The sequence below is a fragment of the Barbus barbus genome, assembly GCF_936440315.1.
Source record: "Barbus barbus genome assembly, chromosome: 35".
Lineage (NCBI taxonomy): Eukaryota > Metazoa > Chordata > Actinopteri > Cypriniformes > Cyprinidae > Barbus > Barbus barbus.
This window is the reverse complement of record NC_136763.1, coordinates 11,313,835-11,338,536: the sequence shown is the minus strand read 5'-3', so window position 1 is coordinate 11,338,536 and position 24,702 is coordinate 11,313,835. Positions and strand designations below refer to the sequence as shown.

The window sequence follows — 24,702 nt, the reverse complement described above, 5'->3', positions numbered from 1 at the left end:
TAAAAAGACATCAACAACTTATGGACATCCATCTGCAGGATGGATAAAACAACATCTAGAACATAAAAAAGTGCTGTATATTCAATACAGCTGATGTTGAAAATGTCTTCTGTAGCAGTATGTTAAAGTCCTTCAATCTGCTGAGGAAAAATGGTGTGACAGCTGAGGGAATTATTGCCTACTGGTGGCTGTTTGGGGCTAAATGGATATGTATTTATGACCTTCGCAGGTTTATGGTGAAAAAAAACGAAGAAAAGCAGAATATCTTTGTCTATTTTTAGTCTGGTATTATTGTGATCACTCCCTTTCAAAGGTCTTCAGAAATCCCCTTTTTTCCCCTCACTCTCAAAGCTGGAACAATAGCTGCCTGTGGACAGTCCCTGTGAGAATCGTTCAAGCACAAAGAAACTCACACCCAGCTCTGGATGACATCAATTCACAACTATTTATATACAGTAGTTCCAAACGCCCTAAAGTGGATCATAATGGCACTTCTTGATGTGTCTCATTTCTCTCAAACATCTAAATGGGCAAATTTGCAGTTTGTTCTAATCGGAAAACCATTAGTGCAACATAAAAAGCAAGATATCAGCACCCCTACAAAAAAACCCATACATATATATATATATATATATATATATATGAAATTCTCCAATTATATTTTTGTCAGTAACTCTGCCATTCCAAGAGCATTTCTTGGGCATATGCAAGATGTTCTTTGTTTACTAGCACTGCACACCCTTCAGGCTCTTCATGCGCATCATGAAAAAGTGACCGTAGCTCCGTGCTCCCTCTAGTGGACCACGACAGAAATCTTGCAGTCCATCCCCTCATTAATATTCCACATGATCATTTGCATTTCTTTTTATGCACTCCTGCCAAAAGCAAAACACACCGTCTTAAACTCAATCCTCTTATGAACATATGAACAGATCACCCGGTGCACAGACATACAAATTACACAGAAACAAATGACTGCATATGTAAATGAGGACAGCTGGGTGTAGAACAGGATCAGATGTGAGTTTAGCATATTAAACGACTGGTTGCCTTCCGGTGTTGGAAAGCACATGCAAACTAAATGGACTTCAATGGTGAGCACATTAAACACAATATTGCAGATAAAACATTGTGCGCATTTATTCTATGTCATCGAGGGACCTGAACCATCTGAGCTCGTTGGAAACAGGCCAGACAGCTTAAAACGCATTTAACCAAGGTCTAATGGTGTAAGTATTTAACGATCACATGAGATTAAGAGCCAATTAATTCAATCACAGACCAAAGAATTGTAATTTCGGTTTCACAGGCTGAGATGGAGAGCGATTACACTAAAACTCATCAACTTCGCTCATTATGTGGCCCATAATACCAGATCTGAACTAAAAATGGCTTGTTGGATGGATAACTGTAGCGGCCCTCAACACTAATGAAACAGTTATGGTCTCTCAGCTTCATTACGATCAGTTCATCAACGGCTCTTTATTAAGAATCATATGCATTTATGAAACTTCCTAATGATAACATATATGAGAACCGTTTCCCTCTATTCCCTGATCAAATTATGCACTCAAAAAGACAAAGAATGAACGTACTTATAGAGCAAGTGGAAACCAACAATATGGTGCTATTTTTGCGACTGCTTTGTGAGTGCTCTCCTCACACCGAGATGAAACGGGCCAGCCTTGGTGGGTTCAACCTTTGCTTTGAAGTGGCTGTTTGTTGTCAGCGAATTAAATAATTCCATATAAAGATGAAAGATGAATAAAATGTCAGCAGAGGCATGCTGGTTTGTGCTGTTAACGGCTATGGAGTCGTGAGTGTTGGAAGTGAGTACATCAGCACAAAAAACATCCAAAACTGACTCCTCAAAAGAGTGACACTGTATAGGCACTACATGACTGAATCCTAATGGCAGGGGACAACTACATTTCCACATTTTCTGAAGAAAATGGGAGCATCTTGGCTGTTAGCCTGTTGCTATGTGGCTACTAGGGTGTTCTGGGTAGTTGCTATGGCATAGGTGGTTATGTGCCTATTTCAAAAGATTTATAATATGAAAAAAAGATACATGATATGAATTTAAAAAGCATGACACGGAAAGGTTGAAATGCTTCATCATAAATAAAAATGCCATAAATATAAAATAAACACCAATATTTTAACTGTACTGTTATTTTTTAAATGTAATTGCCTGTCTGATGTTTAATATTGTGTCTAAAACAACACATTTAACAAATACAGACACAATATTAACCAAATATTGGTTAAAAAATATTATAATATTTACTAAATTATATATATATATATATATATATATATATATATATATATATATATATATATATATATATATATATATATATATATATATATATATATATATATGCGTGTGTATATAATTATATTTTTTATATAGCATAACAAATAATTATTTGTAAATTATTAGTCTATAATCGACTGGCAATGCACTGTAAAAAAAAAAAGTTGAGTCAACTTAAAATTTTAAGGCAACCAGCTTCAGCAGATTTTTGAGTTCTCAACTTGTTGTTTTAAGTTTATACAACAAAAAGTTGAGAATCTCCTACAAAAATAAGTTGTATAGATAAATAAGAATAAAATAAGTAAGCCTTAACATTTTAAGTTGGCTCAACTTTTTTTTTTTTTTTTTACAGTGTAGTCTATTACTGTATATATTATAGTATATTACTGTATACATAAAGCAATTTAGTCAAAATTAAGTAAAAGTAGGTATAAAAAAAATAAATAAAAAAATAAAAATTCTTATTGACAGTAGGGATAGGGATATGTTTTGTCTTAGCAAACAACACTAAATAAATATTTTAAAAGCATACATAGAAATACCCAATAACCGAATGATAGATCAATCTATGTATTGACGACTCTAATAGCTACAGTATCAATACACTCGACACAGTTTACTGCTGTAGTAGCAGTTCAAAAAGATTGGAGTAAGATGGTAAAATGTTCACGTTCTACTGCTGATTGAGTTGGCCATTTGAGACCCAGAACAAAGTGTTCATCTCTCTTACATCAGACATGGTGCTCTTGCCTAGTTGTTTCACATAAACACTAAAAATCCTTAGGGACACAGAGGCTTTAGTTCAGCAAAGAAAATCCTGTAGGCTATTTTTGAGGGTCATAGCATGACCCTACCAGCAGAGCCCTGTCAGACCCAATGGGCTTTCATCATCCGCCTTTGAGGGCCGAACTGAGAAACATGAACCGGTTATTGGTCTCACTTCCTGTGGTTTAAGATAGCAGTCATGGGGATTTTCAGATCAAATCCTGAATTTTCTGTTTCTGCACCTACTTTCTGATTCCAACTGAAGAAAACAACATTTGCCGTTTTTAATGCTTCTTAAAAGGATCTGAAAAACATAAGGGTGCGTAAAGCTGTGGTTTAGCGGTTAGCACATTCACGCCTTCCATCATTTTCCAATCCCATCCCCACCTCTTCTCCCAAAGATCCGATATTTCGCTTTACTATTCTATATCAATAAAGGAATAAAGGTTACCTGAACAAATTTCAGTGATATCTACATGGTGTTGGTCTAGCGATTGCCAGCACAAGTCAATTTTCTTAAAGGGGTCATATGTTTGAACTGAAATGTGTGTTTTTTTTTATTTTTTATCATCTTTACCTCTTTCTCAAATCGAGCCGATCTCAGATGCCTGTCGTGTGATGTCACACGGACGAAGGTCACTCCCACAATAGTTTGATTGACACTAGCGTTTTAGCACAGACTGCACTGGTGTCTTACATCAGACCCGCCCTGAGTGAGCTGTCATCAGTTGTTTCACTGCCAGAGCAGATGTAGACAAGACAAGACTCCTAAGCGATTGAGGTGTTTTGCTGTTGGATATAATAATGAACATAGCAGTCATCATTTACTCCCGTCATGTGAGCAGCTGAAGAGGATTACGTTTGGTTCTGAAGGGAATGCGCCCTCGATCTACCTAAATGCATCTATGTTCACGCGAATCATTCGTGATCCAGCTTCACCTCCAGAAGAAGTGAGTTTTTTAAATGAATCTTTGCAAATTGCCTTTCCTAATAATGTGCTAATTAGCAAGTTTCACGATGAATGCAGCTAAAGTAAACAGTCCCTCAGAGAGCGGCTCGGAAGAGAGGGACGGGGTCAGCAGAGCTCATTAACATTTAAAGGAGAATGACACAATACGGCTTGCTCTGACAAGAGCTGTTTTTGACAGGGTAAAAAAGGTGTTTTTTACACTACCAATTAAACATTTTAACCAAACTATATTGCAGACTTTTCATTAAGACCCTAAAGAATAATATCAACTTGTGGAAAATAGGCATTATATGACCCCTTTAATTAAATCTATTAAATTCAATGAGCAGCAACGAGTTCAAGATGACAACATTGATCATGAGGCTACTGGAGAATGCAGCCATTTGTCAAATATAACACAAAAATAAACTTCAGATCATGAGGCATAGTAAATGCAGACACAAATTGCATCTCTTTAAAAAACAATTAAGAAAAATGCAATGAAATCAGAGCTACCAGATTTTGAGTAAACCAATACAGGTGGAAATGAGCTACTCGCACTTTCTGCACTGATTGGGAGGGAAAATCGTCATTAAAAATGTAGTTAAGAACTGAGAGAACCACAGTCTTATTGGTACCTGAAAATATAATGATATTGTATAAGATTTGTGGAGCTTTCTGTCAGGCGAAGATCCTAAGAGTTTATAAAGCCACTAAAGATGTCACTGAGCAACTAATATTTTGAGACTTGTAGCATCATTAGGAGAGTAAAAATACATGAAATGTGTTTAATTCATACGATTAATTAATTAACTATTAAGAGAAGCTGTCTTCTTCAAGATTGCACATACAGTACATAACGGCTTCTACCACACAACTGAGCATTTAGTGTGTTATAATTAACAACACATCTAAATATGTCATATTGTATTTGTAATGTATATTAGGATCTAGTGTATTGTTTCACAGATATAAATAATTTTTAAAGGCATTTGTACTAAGTGCAAATAAGTGTACAGTGGGGAAAAAATTATTAGATCCCCTGCTGATTTTGTACGTTTGCCCACTGACAAAGAAATGATCAGTCTATAACTGTAATGGTAGGTTTATTTTAACAGTGAGAGACAGAACAAAAGAAATCCAGAAAAACGCATTTAAAAAAAAGTTATACATTTTAATGAGTGACCCCTTCGCAAAACATGACTTAGTACTTGGTGGCAAAACCCTTGTTGGAAATCACAGAGGTCAGACGTTTCTTGTAGTTGGCCACCAGGTTTTCCACATCTCAGGAGGGATTTTGTCCCACTCCTCTTTGCAGATCCTCTCCAAGTCATTAAGGTTTCGAGGCTGATGTTTGGCAACTCAAACCTTCAGCTCCCTCCACAGATTTTCTATGGGATTAAGGTCTGGAGACTAGCTAGGCCACTCCAGGACCTTAATGTGCTTCTTCTTGAGCCACTCTTTTGTTGCCTCGGACGCTTGTTTTGGGTCATTGTCATGCTGGAATACCCATCCACGACCCATTTTCAATGCCCTGGCCCTGACGGTACATGGCCCCATCCATCGTCACTTTAATGTGGTGCAGTTGTCCTGTCCCCTTAGCAGAAAAACACCCCCAAAGCATAATGTTTCCACCTACATGTTTGACAGTGAGGATGGGGTTCTTGGGGTCATAGGCAGCATTCCTCCTCCTCCAAACACAGCAAATTGAGTCGATGCCAAAGAGCTTGATTTTGGTCTCATCTAACTATAAAACTGTCACCCAGTTTTCCTCTGAATCATTGGCAAACTTCAGACGGGCTGTACATGTGCTCTCTTGAGCAGGGGGACCTTGCAGGCGCTGCAGGAGATCATTGACAAGATCCTCTCATGTAATTCTGGGCTGATTCATCACCGTTCTCATGATCATTGAAACTACACGAGGTGAGATCTTGCATGGAGCCCCAGACCGAGGGAGATTGACAGTTATTTTGTGTTTCTTCCATTTGCGAATAATCGCACCAACTGTTGTCACCTTCTCACCAAATTGCGTGGCGATGGTCTTGTAGCTCAATCCAGCATTATGTAGGTCTACAATCTTGTCCCTGACATCCTAGGACAGCTCTTTGGTCTTGGCCATGATGGAGAGTTTGATATCTGATTGACTGATTGCGTCTGTGGACAGGTGTCTTTTATACAGGTGACAAACTGAGATTAGGAGCACTCCCTTTAAGAGAGTGCTTCTAATCTCAGCTCCTTACATGTATAAAAGACACCTGGGAGCCAGAAATCTTGCTGATTGATAGGGGATCAAATACTTATTTCACTCATTAAAATGCAAATCAATTTATAACTTTTTTTAAATGCATTTTTCTGGATTTAATATAAACATTAAAATTATAGACTGATAATTATTTGTCAGTGGGCAAACGTACAAAATCAGCAGGGGATCAAATAATTTTTCCCCATTGTAAATGGGAATTAGATGCTATTTACGCTAAGTGCAAATAGCAGTATTTTCTTAGCGATAATGTTATTTATATGCTATTGTAGTGGATAGCACATTCCAGGGCCCAGTTTATGGCAGGGCCCCTCTCTAACCACTATAGTGGACAAAGGTTTGCTACATTTTGATTGGATCTTGGTGGACTAACATAAGCAAACTGTCTAACGCCATCAGATAAAGATGCCAGGACAATGGCCAGACACCTCTGAGAGGGCAAGAAGACCTTTGGTATAAAGAAGTGTGGGCCACACAGTGTCCCCCCACTCTGATGGAAATAGCCAATCACAGCATGGAAATGGAGAAGCGCCAGACTGCAATATCCTCCTCATCAGAAAGGGATAAAGGTACCTTCCCAAAAGACACTCCTTGTTCTGAGTCCAAGTCCCGAAAGGGAGAGACACTAACAGATACACCAAAGTTCTGAGTCTCCGGCATTTCCAGAAAGACACTAACAGAAACACCTCCGTTCTGAGTCTCTGGCCTGCAAGGGTAACAAATAAACCAGTTCTGAGTCTGAGTCCTGTTACTGGGAAGGCAGCAACAGATCACCAACGTTCTGAGCCACGGGGCTGTGAGGGAAGAGGCAATAACAGATACCAAGTCCTGAGTCTCCAGCTTCGAGGCAACCAAAGATACGACCACGTTCTGAGCCTTCAGCCTGCGAGGAAAAAGATAATCTACGTTCAGACTTCATTCAGAGTCTTCGTCCAGCGAGACAACAACAGATGCAGCATATCCTGAGTCTCCATCCTAGAGAGACAAAGCGGATTGACCAAGTTCTGAGACTCTAGCCCAGAGAGGCAGAAGACACACAGACATGTGCAACAAGGTAAAGCTCCAGCAAGCAAACCTTCACTTCAAGGTACCTTTGCTTGCGCGTTCCAGGCTAAGGACCTTCTGCACCTATGCCAGGGTAACATCTGCGTGTTACAGATTTTAGGAGCCTTTGGTGCTCCAGGTCAGCACCAAATCTTGATCAGCATCCTCCAGCGCTTTGTGTTCAAAGCTGTCAAAACAGATTCCTGCTCCTTTCCCCACTGCATTGTTACCAGCACAACCAGTGGATGAATCACCGGACTGCTCACTCAACTACAGAGAACGTAACTATCACCTATCCAAACCTCTTCCAGAGACCTTGGCATTGATGTGTATTTTCAGTATATGATTTTTCTATTTGACATAAGATGTTATATAGCTGATTGCAGTTTATAGCAAATCTTTCATGTATTTGTTTGATGCATAATAAGGTTCTTCACCTTATTTGTTTCAGAGTAGCAACAGTTTATCTTTCCAGATAATGTAGCTCTGACATAGCAACATTCAACATAATCACTTGCATTTTATTCATCTTATGCACTTTATTCCTTTTTCATTCATGGTATTCATTTAGTAGTTGCTGATTACTCGTCTACCTTTTGTTAATAAAATTTATTTTATTACACTTGTGTTTTCCTTGTATTGATAATGCAGTAAAGGTTCTACAAGTTAGATATCCCACCAATCTTTCTTATGTGATGTACTCATAACCATACCTTAAGTGACACGTGATCCATATCATAACGTCATTGGTGATGCGAGTACCTATCACTACACTATTTCGCCTCCCTAGGTGGGCGAAAGCAAAATTCACTACACTATTTATATTACTGCAAGTAGCAGATATGTGGACCTCTGTATTGTAGTATGTTATAAAACAGCATGCAATGCAATAATGTATTGAGTGTAAATTATTGTGGATGCTGTCTTATTGGGACAATAATGAATGAATGAATGATGCATTTATATAGCGCTTTTTTTATTGTGTATTGCTGTACACCCAAAGCGCTTTACAATCATGTGGGGGGGACTAATAATGCCTTCCCTACACCTACGAATTTGGCAAAAGGCAAACTTATGTCACTGGAGCCATAATAGCCTGGCTATTTGTACTTCGTGTAAATAGACACTCCGGTTTTTAAATATTTCTGTAATAAAATTATACATATTTATGTATGTATACACACAAATACATATATACATACATACATATATATATATATATATATATATATATATATATATATATATATATATATATATATATATATATATATATATATATATATATATATATATATATATCAACAACCTATGACACTTCATCCAAAAATCTGACACACCTATGATAAGAGTTCATGCACATAACCGGGTTAGAAGCCCGAAGCCCAAATCCCAAAAGTGTACTGAGTGACAGAATAATGCTTTGCCACCATGCTGAATCCTGCTCGTCTGACCTCAGTGCTGGACTCTGCCTCTCGCCGGCAGGCTAATGTGAATGCCTTCCTCCTGCGAGGCATGGCACCACGCCACCTCCCATTACTGTCACTGACACGACTGCTGCCGTCAAGCTCTAAAAACACATTCAAATCACATTCACACACAAATCACAAAAAAATAGGCTGTAGCATTAGTTTAAACTGAGCATTTCTGAAGAGCATGATCTGTAATTGTCCAACAGAGAGAGAACGAGAAAGAGAGATGGAGGAAAGAAAGAGTTATTAGTCATGGTCTGCTCTGTAGGAGTAACGCTTGTACAGGGTGACCTTGAGGGAGGGTCACGTGACAGCGAAAGGCTGTCCCAATTCCCTTTCCTCCCTCCCTTCCCCCCTGGGATGAGGCACAGCGGGCGGCAGTGGAAGATGTGCAGGCAGACAGAGCTCAGGAGCAGATGGAAACATGGGCCACTGGCTTATGCAATGTTCCAGCTGAGAACGAGGCTTGTTGACTGTCTCTTTTTACTCACTTGATAAATCACCATTTGAAAACACAGCACATAAAAAGTAATAAGATGCAAATTGTTTACCTTGTTTATAACGCATGCCTTTACAATGCCCTGTATTACTACATTACCTATCTACTGTATACATCTATGACACGATAGATAGATAGACAGACAGACAGACATTTAGGTATCTATCTATCCATCCATCCATCCATCCATCCATCCATCTATCGTTAAGAAGGTAATTTGCACAGAGACATGCAGACAGACAGATAGATAGATACTTAAATATCTATCCATCTATCTGTCTATCTATCATTAAAGTTATCTGCATAGAGCCAGATAGACAGACAGTTAGAAATATACTTAAATCTGTATCTGTCTATCCGTCTGTCTATCTGTCTATCAGTCTGTCTATCTATCGTTAAGAAGGTAATTTGCATATAGACAGACAGACAGACAGACAGATACTTAAAGTAAATGTCTATCTATTAGGGGTGGAACGGTACACAGATGTCACGGTTCGTTACATACCTCAGTTCGGGGTCACGGTTCGATACGATTTCGGTACAACAGGGGAAAAAAATCTATGCTCGGTTTCTTTTAATTTATTTTGAACAGACAGTGGTACAAATTACAATTTTTTCCACTTAGAAGTGAAAATACTAAATCTTATTACATTATGTTAAATATATAAAATCTGCAGTACCTATATACATACAAGGAATAAACTCTTGAAATATATTTGATTTATTTTACAGATAACAAGGGAAAAAACAGTGCGACACAATGTAGCCTATATATGCTGAATTTCAGTTCATTTTTGAGCTGGTATAAGGAAACTGTTGAAGTGATTGCGCCGGAGCGCGCGCACACACACACACACACACAAAACACATCAGTTTCAGCATTGCTAACTTGACAGCACAGTTGGTACTTTATCCAAATAAAATACAGTGAACCAAACATCAGCGCACTTGCCTCTGTGTCACTGTTGGAATGCGACTGAAGTTCAATGCCTATAATTTACATAAATAATAGTTTAGCATTCAGATACGTTATCGCAAATATGGAAATATTATGGAATATTTGGATTTGTGCCGAATGAGAGAGGTAGGATACATGAGCACAAAGCTCCATTTCGCAAACAGTTGAGTGCGCAAGCCTTTAAAGTATAAACCTTTGTCAGTCTATGTGAGAGACGCGTTCAGAATCAGCACATGGTCACTGTCTAGTGGGCTTTGTTTTCAAGCGCGCAACTCATGGCATTCGCTGTTCTTCTGCTGGAGGTTATCCAACAGTGTTGCATTACTGCGAGCGTCCCCTTTTGGATTGGGGTGAATTGCCTGTATTCGTTGTAAGGCCTCATGCACCGAGATGTCTGTAACGTGACGGTTCGGTACGAATACATGTATCGTTCCACCCCTACTGTCTGTCTGTCTGTCTGTCTATCTTTATTACTATATATGAATGGCTGCTATGTATTTATTAATAATATTCAAGCATATTTTAAATGACATTATTTAAACAGTAAAAGATAAATACATATAAGCAAAATGTATTACAATAATTAGGTTACTTGTTCAATTATATTTTACTCCTTGAAATCTGTTTAAAATGACTAAAAATATTTAAAATGACTAACATTATTAACAACCAACGTCATTTTTAAATTGCTGATCTATGTCCCTCATATAAAAAACGTCATTTTATTTATTTTTTCTACAAAAAATAAGAATAAATCTTGAAATCCAGAGAGAGGGCATGTGTTCATTCAGCCTGACAAACAGCAGTACGCTCAATACGGACTGAAACTGCTGTCTTATACCGTTTCCAAAAATAGTCCTGGTGTGACATCACCAGAGCTACGTAAACACTGTCCACTTTGTTTTCAGTCTGAGTGCGCGAGATATCTCAGCGTACAGAGCCAACCTTATCCCTCTGCCCTAGGCTTAGAGACATACAGCCTGCGGCAAACTCACAGAACATGCTGAACGTGTCTGCCTCAAACAGTCGATGAGTCCATTAACAAACAAACACATGACCCAAGATTTTGCTCCTCGTATGATGTGATGGCTTTTCAAAATGTTAAATGAAGCATCAAGCAACTGCAGCAGTCAAGTTGTCACGTATGAGATTAAAACGGGGTCTTAGCCCCACAGATACAGGCAGAGTAACAAGATCTCTCCTTCAGTGATTTGACATCACATGAATGCAATGCTGAGGTTAATAACATCTGTTGTTTCATATCATATCAAATGCAAATATCAATATTCTTCCAATCTCGAATGAGTCTCGGCACAATTACACACACTCACATGCACAATTCAACCATGTACTCACAAGTGGTAGCGATGAAAAGCCATGAAGATGCTGTGTTGTGTGTTAGTCTCTTGAGCACGCCAAACTAAGCTTCGGTCTCACACACACTCACACTCACACACACATCTCTCTTCTCTCAAACACTCACAGGCGTGCTCAGCTCATTCAAGCTTAGCCTCAGTAGGGCGGCACACGGCACGTAGTGTGTGATGTAATGAGCATTTCAAACACACACCCAGACATGTACATATCATCAATGTTTCATATGAGATTCAGAGTTATGATCAGACACATTCATATGAAGTATCAAAAATTACATATTTGGAAATGCACTTTTTCTGCTCTCGATTTGTTTTTGTTTACCTCTGATCTGTCCAACTCTGGACTGTAGTATGGTTCAGTGAGTCAGAGACCCAGTTGGCTCAGTGGTTGCTATAGTAACAGGTTCTGTTTGTGAGGCTGGACCAATCAGGAGGAGCGTGCAGCATCCCTAATGACACAAACGGATTCATTAAGAACTAACAAAAGCTTGTGTGAATAGGCAAGCTGAAGACTTAATTATGCTGGGAGGGAGGAAGATTCCTCTTGATTTAAGAAATGTTTTAATTACTGGTCTGTGTGTTTAATCAAAAATCGCTGGCAGTGATTTAAAGTTTTTAATTGTTGGTCTTCATCTCTATTATAAAACTACTGGGCCCAATTAATGTTTTTATTTGTTGGCCAACAGCTCTAATATAAAATTGCTGGGCCAAATGTGATTTTTTTAAATTGCTGATCTATGTCCCTCATATAAAATCACTGGTCCTGATAATATATTTTTTTAAATTGCTTGTCTCTAAAATAAAATTGGCCTAATTTAGAGTTTTTAATTGTTGATCTATGCCCTTTATATAACATACCTAGATGTGATTTGAAAATATGATTTTAATTTTTCTAATTTTCTGTCTACTAATATAAAATTGCTGGCCATGATTTTAATTTTTAATTGTTGGTGTACATCTCTAATATAAAATCGCTGATTCTTTCTTTCTTTTTTTTTCTACGTGCCTTTGATTTTCATTTTTCAATTGTTGGTCGACTTTCCTAATATAAAATAGTTTTTATTGTACAATTTTATATTGTTCTACAATTCTTATATAAAATCTCAGGGCCCAATCTGAAATTGCATGTCCATGATATAAAATACTTATGTATTTATTTTTCCTGCATTTCTAATATAAAATCAATTGGCCAGTTTTATGTCCCTATCGTAAAATTATTGGATGACATTTTAGATTTTAAATTGCTGCACCTTAACCCTCATTTAAATTCTCTGGGTAGCATTTATTTTATATTATTTTATTTTATTATTTTATATTATATTATTATTTATTTGTTTGTTTGTCTACATCTCTATAAAATCGATTAACCCAATTACATTTTTTTATTGTTGTTCTATGTCCCTAATATATAATTGTTGGGTGCCATTTTTAACTGTTGCTCTGCAATCATTTTATAAAAAAAATCCAAATTCAAATTTAATTGTTGTTCTACATCTGTAAAACAAAATCGCTGGCTGTGATATAATTTTTTTGAACTGAAAATACTAATATAAATATTTCAGGTTGTCCACACATCAACATTAACCGTTGCCAGTTTTACCTTTTTGTCTGGAACGTCTCAACAGACAACCTCTCCTCTCACGCTGGGACCCTCCAGCATGTACCTGTCACCAGGTATCAATAACGCCGTGGCACATGCACATTACCAGTTACCATAACAATACCTGACAGATAAAACATGTTCCCAACATGCACCAGGAGACTTAACCAGCTCCCACACACCCTAATACCTCCACAAGCTGACATAGCACTCAACACGGAGAGGGGCTTTGGAAACATCTCCTGATATAACAAGGTTGGGGCCTTTGTTACGTTGATTTAAGCTCCCGAAGGAGCATTGCATTGTGGGATAGGAAAAAGCAAAGTAATGAGGCTGTACATCCCCACGCAAACACGCTCATTACGCAGTCATGGTGGCAGGCACAAGGCAGAGATTTTTGGGACCGGTGTGCATGCATGTATGGAGATGATGGACAGGGACGGGGAAGGAAAGCTGGAGGTGCATCCATCAGGGACAACAGCTTTGATGCCGCTGTCAAGAGATGCTGACATACTGATACATCAAAATCATGTGCATTAAATTCACACACTAATGCAATATTAATCTCAAAGACCCATACACACTTATAAAATAGCCATTCACAAATAAAAAATCTTGTCAACCACAGAGCTTCACAAAGACATTTAGAGGAATGCATTGCATGCAATTCATGTAGCAGGAGATGTGAAAAGGGCAAGCATTGGGCATTGGCAGTCTGTACAGACACAATACTAGAGGGTTGCTAACTCTAGGTGTCAGCTATAAACAATCTTTAAACATTTGTCATTTTTGAAACAAATGTTTTTAATCGATGTACATATTTCAGAGCTCAGCAAAAAGGATTTGGTTTTCTCTTTCAAATAAATGGTGTTCTTTTGAACTTTCTTCCTCAAAGAATATTTTAAATGTGCCATGTTTTCCAAAATATTAAGCAACATAACTGTTTTCTAAAATTAACATGTTAAAATGATTTCTGAAGGATCATGTGCCTCTGAAGACTGGAGTAATGTTGACTGCTGAAAATTCTGCTTTGCCATAAATGACAAATGTATTGTATAAATCCCATATTAAAATATATTCAAACAATATACTGTTTTAAATGTTTGTTTTTTGGTGATCATAAGAGGCTTCTTTCAAAAACATAAAAAAAAAAAAAACTTACTGACTCAATTTTTAATGGTAGTGCACACAATATGTATTATAATATATATTAAAAATACATTAATTTGAATTATCATCCATTAATATTTATCTATTGCATTACCGAAAGAAATGCAACAAGCTGCAAACTATAAACTGCAAACTATGAATAAAATAAAATGTAATAAAATAAAAGCCAGCTAGATAACATTTCCTTTGTGACATGTTGGCAGAATTTGCCACATCATCTTTGATGACTAATAAACCATTGCAATTCATCCAGTATACTGCACACTTGGTAAACACAGACACACACATCCTGAGGTGAAGTAAAGAGGGAGCTAAACATCACACAAGAGCTCTATCTCTGATCCCACTTCGATTCCTGGAAATAGCACTCATTCACTCCCCTGGAGGATGGCTGGAAATTGTGAGTGTCTACGTGTATGTGTGTGTGTGGTGGTTTCAAAGAGGACAGCCCCAGTCTTATTCACTCAACTACTTGTGATCAGAAATTAGCTTTGGCTGAGAGGGCCATGCTGAGATTCTTTCTGCGATGTTCTGCCTTTGCTCTCTCTGAGGCTCTTGTCTGCGGAGCTGATGCAGGCTAATCTCTGCTAGCCCTGAGCTACTCGCTAACAATACAGCACCGAGGGAGAAAAGATTACTTACAACTGAACATCTATTACGGAGAAATCATTTATTGATTTGCTGAGGGGTGGAAAACCAGAGGGAGGCAGGGGCTTGATACATTGGAGAGATTTGCAGAGGAGGCAGGAGTGCTCATGAGATAGAATTGAGGCAGACATATTCATGAGGCAGAACTGATGCAGAAGTGTTCATGGGGTGAACTTGAAGCAGCAATGCTCACGAAAGAGGTACGCACTGTCAGAATTGAATGGAGAATCCTTTTAAAATTCCAATTCCTAAATTTGAATTACATTTGAATTGTGGTGCAGTGGCAAACAGGATGCAGAACTGCATCCTATTTGCCAGAATTTGAAATTCAAAGAAGGTTATAGTCCTTAGATACTGTAGCTATAGACGGACAGACAGACAGACAGACAGACAGACAGACAGACAGACAGATAGATAGATAAAAGTGCATAAGAAAATTTCTCAAATATAAAATCAAAATGAAAACTGAAAATATAAAAATAAAAGACAATTAAAATAATTACAATAGAAATAAATAAAATGTAAATGAAAATCTATAAATACATAGACACAAATAAATAGTATTTGTATTATTCATAGTATCCAAATACTACCAAATTAATATTGCTATAGAAATATTTAATAATATCTAATCATAACAATTATATTTTGTAGACCAAGATGGAAGAACACATTACCTCTGTTAAATTTCTTTAAATGGCAATTTTGTAAATTCCTCTTCCTGTCAATCCTATAAAATTGCAATTCAACTTCCTGTACACTGTTGCCAATTTTCAAATTCATGAATTTAAAAGAAGCCATTTTTTCACTTATGAATTTTGCAAAACTGAGGCAAAAATGTTTGTGCAGCAGAATCAAGACAGAAGTCAAAATTGAGTCTGAAGCGTCCATGCAGCAGAGCTGAGGTAGAAGTGTTCAGGTGGCAGATCAGAGACAGAAGTGTTCATGAGGAAGTAACATACATAATTACAACATACATACGTCCTCACAGTGGAAATCAGCTCATCATGAGGCGTTCTGACTTAAATATGCACGTCAAAAGCTTTCCTGTATGCGCTGTAATATATCGGCAGGCACACACGCAAATGCTCATGAGTTGTCTCTCTTTCATTGGCGACAAGGCACCGAACACCTGACACCTCATCATCTCAAAGAGGGAATGAGAGTGAAACATATGGGAGATCTATTTGCATGCCTCACATCTCCCTGACTCACTTAAGAGTCACACTCAGTCTTCAGCTCTGCTCTCCGCTCAGAGGATCACTCAGACTGTGTGTATGAATAATGGACACACATTAAACCCCAGATGTGCAGCAGGAAAGAAAGAGAGGAAGATAAAGAGAGAAAACGAGAACTGAAGTCGCTGCAGGGGACAGACAACTGAGACACGGGGGGCAGAATTGAATTATAACTTGCGTGATCGAGGGCTCATTTTAAAGGGATGATACCAGAGATTCAGATAGACCCACGCCAAATATCTGTTCCTGGATCAGTGTGCTGATGAGAAGTAATAGTGTGTCTGTGTATGTGCAGCTCTATACTGCTCGGATCCTCCAATACACTGTCTCCCTCCTCTGGAAGAGAGTCATATGCCAGTCCAAGCAAACAAAAACATGCATGGAAATATATGAGCCATAATAACAAACAATTAATAAAATTCATGCCATACAGTAAAATAAAGATGACGGAATACATAATGGAACATTACATGTAATCCAATAGAGCACCTTTGGGATGTGGTGGAACGAGAGATTTGCATCATGGATGTGCAGCCGACAAATCTGCAGCAACTGCGTGATGCTATCATGTCAATATGGACCAAAATCTCTGAGGAATGTTTCCAACACCTTGTTGAATCTATGCCACGAAGAATTAAAGCAGTTTTGAAGGCAAAAGGGGGTCCAACCCGGTACTAGCAAGGTGTACCTAATAAAGTGGCCAAGTGCCCTCCAAAAGTATTGGAACAGTAAGGCCAATTCCTTTATTTTTGCTGTGGACTAAAAACATTTGGGTTTGACATAAAAAGATTAATATGAGATGAGAGATTAACATTTCAGCTTTTATTTACAGGTATTTTCATCTGGATCTGATACACAACTTAGAAGATAGCACCTTTTCCAAAAGTATTGGAACATATAGAATTAACAGATTAAAGTGAAAAAGACTTAATATTTAGTTGCAAATCCTTTGCTTTCAATAACTGCATCAAACCTGTGACCCATTGACATCACCAAATTTTTGCATTCTTTTGTGATGCTTTTCCAGGCTTTCACCGTAGCCTCTTTCAGTTTTGGGAGGTTGCTCCCTTCAGTCTCTTCTTTAGCAGGTTAAATGCATACTCTACAGGGTTTAAGTGTGGACATTGACCTTCCACTTCTTGCCACTGATGAACTCCTTTGTTGTTTTGGCACTATGTTTTGGGTCATTATCTTGCTGCATGATGAAGGATCTCCCAATCAGTTTGGTTGCATCTTTCTGTAAATTGTCAATCAAAATATTTCTGTTGACTTCTGAGTTAATTTTGCTGCTACCATCATGTGTTACATCATTTATGAAGATTAATGAACCTGTCCCAGAAGAAGCCATGAATGCCCAAGCCATTACATTACTTGTGTAATATGTACTATAATGTACACCTGTGTATACTGTGTTTCAGATGAGCTTGTATGTTTGGGATCATGAGCAGATCCTTTTTTCTCCAAACTTTAGCCTTTCCATCACTTTGGTCCATAAAATCAGTCCATAAAACCTTGTCCCAGAATTTTTGAGGCTCGTCTCCTATTCTTCTAGCTAATGAGTGGTTTGCATCTTCTGGTGTAGCCTCTGTACTTTTGTTCATGAAGTCTTCTGCGAACAGTAGATTGTGATGCCTTCACTCCTGCCCTCTGGAGGTTGTTGCTGATGTCACTAACAGTTGTTTTAGGGTCTTTCTTTACAGCGGTCACAATGTTTCTGTCATCAACTGCAGATGTTTTCCTTGATCTACCCGTTTGAGGTGTGTTACTTAATACACCAGTGGTTTCTTTCTTCCTCAGGAGATTCCAAATGGTTGTACTTGCTATTGCCAGTGTTTGAGCAATGGTTTGATTGATTTTTCATCTTCTCTCAGCTTCACAATTGGTCGCTTTTCACCCATAGACACCTCTCTGGTTTTCATGGTGGTTACACGTCTAACTAACTATAAATGCAGTCTGCACGGATCTGGAACTGAGCGCAGACATTCAGTGCTATTTATTGTTTGAATGATCAATTAATAGGACACACCAGGGCAACAAAACACACCTTTCAGTCACATGTTCCAATACTTTTGGTAACATGAAAAATGGGTGGGTTCAAACAAAAGGTGCTATCTTCTAAGTTGTGTATCAGATCCAGATGAAAATACCTGTAAATAAAAGCTGAAATGTTAATCTCTCATCTCATATTCATCTTTTGATGTCAAACCCAAATGTTTACAGTCTACAGCAAAAATAAAGGAATTAGCCTTACTGTTCCAATACTTTTGGAGGGCACTGTATATATTAGTTTAATAAGTTTTTGTATTCTAATAACATAAGACTTGTGGTCCTGTAGTTTAAAAAGCAACATGTCATAGGTTTGATTCCAGGCAACCACAATTCATCAAATATATAACTTGAATGCAATGCAAGTTGTTCTGAATAAAAGCATCTGTCAAATGCATAAATCTAAATATTTTAAGACAGACTTCTATGAAAATTAATAGCACACCTCTCATAAAAAAATCCTCATAAAAAATAAAAAATCTGAGGTTTCATCCACAGCGGAAACACAATTTGAACAAATTCTAATGGTAAAAGGAATGCCAGGCAAAACTAATTTGTTCAATTTATAAAACTTCAAATCTACATAAACTAATGTATTTTTAACAGCAGAGAACTGCCCGTTTATGAGAGTACAACTGATGTAACATGTTACCATTAGGGGGCAGTGTTTTCACACATCTATCACACCATGCGTTTCTCTGCATATGGATTTCAGAAGTTGATGAGCCAACCATAAACATGCTCAGATCATCAGTTCAAACAACATTTCGCTGGCAATTACACCACCAGAAATAAAAATTGTGTGTATCTTCCATGTTGACGACTAAAAAGCGACCAGGGTGCAGCTGGGGTGACAGGCATGAAATGAATAGGCAACAAAATTTCTGCTCTCTGTGTAGTCTGGCACTGACTGAGCGCTCTCTGAAGACATCTTCAGATGTTGTCAACAAAAAGATGCACAGCGGGGAAAGTTGGAGCCAATTCTCTTTGTCAAAGAAAGCCTGCTGGGGTGTAGCACATGGCTTCAATCACAGTCAGACGATGCAATGATGATTACAATAACGCTAATCTAAGGGCACAATTGCTTCCATTATCATTACAGTTAATCACTGTGACTAGCAGACTAGCGCCGACAGGGAACTGTCACAGTTAAATGAAAGCTGGGTGTCAAATTGTACAGGTCACTGCAAAAACGACCTTCAACAGAACAAACGTCTGCCTCTGACAGCAGTAACACGAGCGCTCCAACCGAGACGTTCGATCATGGACATCAGCATTATCCTCACACAGAGACGCGGAGGAGGAGGATATGACTGTGAATTCTATCTTAGCAGACGATCTCTGCAACTGCACCTGTGTAAAACTCACTGATGCTAGAGAGAACGACAGGTTGTGAAATAATGCAAATTAGATCTCAATTATGCATCGAGACGCATCCATTCTTAAAATATTGATTACAAAATGACTGCGATCAATCGGCTCCAAAGGTCACCGGAAAGAAAGCCAGGAGTAAGCGAGCAATTATTTCAATTTGCTCTGTGGCTCCATCAGCACATATACACACTCGGACCACGTCCACACACAAATGCAGTCTCCTGAGATTTCGTTGTGAACTGTGGCAGGATCTCTTCCTTGCACATTCTCGCTCGCTCTCTCTCTCTCTCTCTCTGAGAGTGTTATGATGCGCGGTGATGGACACAAACTTTTAAATCAAACCCCTCCAGGCTAAGGCAACAATTCCAGACCCCTGAATCTGCTCAAAAATCACACTATCCCAGTGTCCTTGCAGCAGTGGTCTAGTGCAGACCGAAGCAACACACACTCTCTTCCAGATCGGCACATTTACACACATTACATAAGTCCACAATGAGACCAACACCTCAGTTCTGGAGTAAGCACTGCAACATTCGCTCCCAAGAAATGTTGTTTAATATACCAAGCTGTCGAAAATATTAACAAAGAAAGGGATATTTAAAAAAAATATACTTAGCTGCACTACTGTACAAATGTTTGGGGTTGGTACGAGTTTTTTAAAGTAGCCTCATATGCTCACCAAGGCTGCATTTATTTGATAAATGTGCATTTAAAAACAATAATATTGTAAAAGATTATTACAATTTGAATAATTGTTTACTATTTTAATAAATAGTATTTATAAATGTAATTCATTGTTATGATGGCAAAGCAAATGGAACATTTTTATCAGCCATTACTGCAGTCTTCAGTGTCAATGTGATTAAATAATGATATCAAACATTAATCCTCTCTCTCCTTTTTGCAAACCATTTAGTTGCAGCTGAATACCATGAACAAAAATCAACAAGCTACACAAAAACTGGACTCTTTAAGAGCTGTTCGTGTGCAAAATAAAACTGCATGATTCTGGATGAAATACATTTATTTTTTTCCCCCAATGGAAGTTGTGGTTCTCTCATGATTCTGAAGAAAAAGCATTAGATAACTTAACAAAATCACATGTAATTTATGAATGAATGATTCAATGACTCACTCAAGATGTACTTGTTTCATTACTGGATGAATCAGCGTTCTTGAACGAATCTCTTGTATTATTCAAAGACAAATACATTTTAACAGCCCCTTTTCGGCACCTACTGGTGTAACAATGTAATCGATAAATCTTCATTTGAAGTGTCAAATTACTTTAAAAAGGTGATTATTAAATTGTTACCGTACACAGAGTTTATATCTGAACTATAAACTTTTATCCCAGTACTTCTGTGATTTGAATGTTTGTAACACAGAAATAATGATACTGTGTGATTGAAAAGACTGTGAGGCTGTTTCACAGATGACAGCTGCTCTCTATGGTCAGCGGCAGTGAGAACGCAAATTTAAATGTTCAAATCACACTGGTGTAAACGTACACTGCACGGACGAACCCAGTGATCACAACATTGATCACACACGTCAAAAGTTGGAATGAAACAGACGAATCATTGTAATTAAGGAATAGAATCAGCTTGGTGTTTGAATCGTGTTCATGATCTATTCAATTAAAGTGCTTTGTCATGTTGGTGGGGACACCTCGCTTACAACATGTTTAGCTATCACATATATTATACTTAGCTTTTTTGGCTTCTGATCGCAAATGTAGCCAAACTTTGGAGCGTTTAGATTAGCAAGGTCCTGGCAGATCGCTAGGTCTGGTCCTCACAGATAAAGAAAAGAAGAAGAAAAAAAAAAAAAAAAAATAGGCGGCACAAGTATCCAATTCCTGACCTTAAGTATCCAATTCTGGAATCAGAATCGATTTTCGATTCCCAACCCTAAGCCTGACACAATCAGAGCCAATCAAAAGACATTTGATCTTTGAGGGTTTTGGACCAATGAGATTTCACAGTGGGCGGGTCTACACTGCGCAATGCTACAGATTAGACTTAACTTTACTGTCATTCGCTGAAATACGAAGCTAAACAAAAAATTACTATCCAACCACAAGAGTGAATCATAACAATCATGGTATATAAATAATACTAAAATGCAAAGCAATGAAGTGTAAATGTAAATGTGCAAGTAATCAAAGTAGATCAGAAGACATTCTGTAGTATATGTGACACATGACCTCGTAATCGTATTACAGGTAATTGAGCCATCAGGGTGCAAGTGTTCTGTGAATCAAGGCATTTGCTAGCACCTAAATTTAATACTGATCCACAGCATAAGAACTAGGGTGCAGAATGAAAACCAGACATCACAAGACACAATCCTCGGCCTTCAAGATGTAATTAGACACAGACAAATTTAGGCGCATACTGACACAATAACATTTTTTTTTTTAGAGGAATATGTTGCAAACCAGATTTGACCTCGCTTAATGTGTCAGAACACAAACGCTACCTAACTGACTTTGACAGTAGAACACATTTTTACGTCCCAGAAAAAGGTCTAAGTTACATTGCTCTAAATGCGGTGTCTATTCACCGTGTCCCCCCAGAATTATGCCATACGTCCTCTACTCCAGCTAGGACAATTAAACCCAAGCTAAACCGGCAGTCTTATAACTGACGTTTGCGTTTAATTAGAGCGAGACAGAAGGTGAGCATCGCAGGTCTCTGATGCTTTCGTAGTACTTCACCTCTATAAGACTCTGTCTCCGCTATTTACTACAGCACCTCGCCTCCCAGCAAGACCCGTGTCTCCTTGGAAACAGAGATTTGGCTGTGATTTGTGTGTATGTGTGTGATGTCTGATGCAGTGGGATACTGCCTGTCCCTTCAGCTCTGCTTGGTGAGACTAGTCAAGCATCTGTAGCGTGTCCACAGGAGCTGATGGAACACATATGTCAAAGACTCCAGCTGTACATGAGAGAAGACACATCCTCCACATAAGCACGCGCACACTTGACTTCCTCTCGAAACCAAACGTTTCTGAACGACTGCTGAAATGCTTTTTGTTGTCACTGGAATTGTCATTATAGCTATTTTCAAATTGCTACGAGTAAATTTTATGGTTATGAATACGATTTTGATACCAGTAATCAATACAATAACTATAAACATTCTGTTGAACACTCCTTTAATTACAGTTAAATACTAATGTAAATTATGCAAGATTTTTCTGTGTCAGATTAAAAAGATTTATTGTCAAATCAGCTATACTGTATCGCTCAAAATTGCAACTAAATCTTATTTCTTGCAACTTTATATCTATATTATTGCTAAATATTGAAAAGTTATTTTTCAAAATTGTTAATCACACTATTGCAACTATTTCTTATAGCTGCAACATTATGTCTCTTAATTACGACTATTTCTCATAATTGTGACTTTATATGTCACAATTCTGACATTTCTAAAGAGTGAAAATTATTTTTCAAATTATGACAATCTCACAGCTGCAACGATTTCTCAAATGGCAACTTTTTTCTCGTAATTGCTATTTTATATCCCACAACTGCGTCTCTTTCTCATTACTTTATTTTTCATAATTGTGAATGTAAATCTCATAATTGCAACTATACAGTACATCGCAGTTGTGACTATTTCTCTTTAATACAACTGGAATACAATTATTTCTCAAAATAGCTACTTTAAATCTGGCAATTGTGGCTGTTTCTCAATTGTGAGAAAAATATATTAAAATTACAACAAAATTTTCTATAATTTCAAAATATCTCTTATTAAAATCTCACAATTACAATATTTTTATGTCTCAGGTTTATCTCACTATGCATAGCCAATACGTATAGGCTATGTATGTATGTATGTATGTATATATATATATATATATATATATATATATATATATATATATATATATATATATATATATATATATATATAGTAAAATAATTTAATTAAAACAACAGCATCAACTTGTTTCTCAAATAAATAAACATTGCTTCAAGTCCTTCACTAGCAACAATTTTAAGTTGTGATGTCAACAGCAGCAGGCAGTGAAAAAAGACAAGTCCATTTCAAGCCTGGCATCGCTACATTTTTTAAAATTCTGTATCGACTTGAATATGAAGTAGTTAGTATTGACATACTGTACTGTACCACTGTAGTATTATATTAGTTGGCTGTGGTATGAGGAGGAACATCAGTAACGTTTTAGTTTAGGGACCATTTCTCACAGGTTGCTTATTAGCATGCATATATTGGCTGTTAGTAATTATAAAGCACATATTTTTGCCTTATTCTGCATGATCATATTTTAGATACCTTAATGCTACTTCATACCTAAACTTAACAACTATCTTACAAACTATTAATAAGCAGAACATAAGGACTATATTGAGGCAAAAGTCTCCATTAATAGTTAATACCGAGTCCCCAAACTAAAGAGTGACCGGAACATCTAACTGGCTTGGATGTCACACTCTCTCACGCGCTTTCTCTGACAGACTTGTTATGATGTTAATGTCATTCCTCTTCCTCTCTCCATCCCCTTCTTTCTGTCATCTCCGGTCCACTGAATGCTGTACTCCACACTTCCACAGAAGCCTGTCAGGAGGTCTTTAAAACAACTTCGCAATTTGCTTTTCCGTTTCATGGAAAAGGTCGGTCCGAGCTATAACGCCTTAACCTCCTCTGAAATTCAAGGCCTCCTGCCGAATTTTGCCGTTGACCTTTTGGGGACAATCCAAAGTAATGAGGCAAACGTTTTGGAAAAACTTATATTCCATTCCTTTTCAGCCTGAATGGCACTACTTCATTTGACGAGCGCCATGACAGTTCTTATATTGTATTTCCTTACAATGTGTCTTTTTTCATTCTCTTTCAATCATGTTTTCATTCTTCACACCTCATTCAGTGTCTCACCAATTCAGCTTTCGTAATTATTTGAGGCTAAGAAATTATATAGACATTTTAATATTTCACTACAAATATG

At 37.6% G+C, this 24,702-nt stretch overlaps 1 protein-coding gene across 2 annotated transcripts in view; it reads right to left on the bottom strand.

Moving 5' to 3' along the window:
- LOC306855435 (IQ motif and SEC7 domain-containing protein 1-like) overlaps positions 1–24,702 on the bottom strand; it is a 207,681-nt gene that overhangs the window by 74,313 nt on the left and 108,666 nt on the right. Inside the window, exon 1 of one of the 2 annotated variants that reach the window (XM_079394162.1) lies at positions 11,627–11,743. The exons of the other annotated variant lie outside the window; for it this stretch is intronic. Coding sequence (XP_079250288.1) covers positions 11,627–11,649 — 23 coding nt within the window. The 5' untranslated portion in view covers positions 11,650–11,743. Of the gene's footprint in view, positions 1–11,626; positions 11,744–24,702 lie in introns of those variants that run through there. 2 annotated transcript variants of the gene reach the window in all.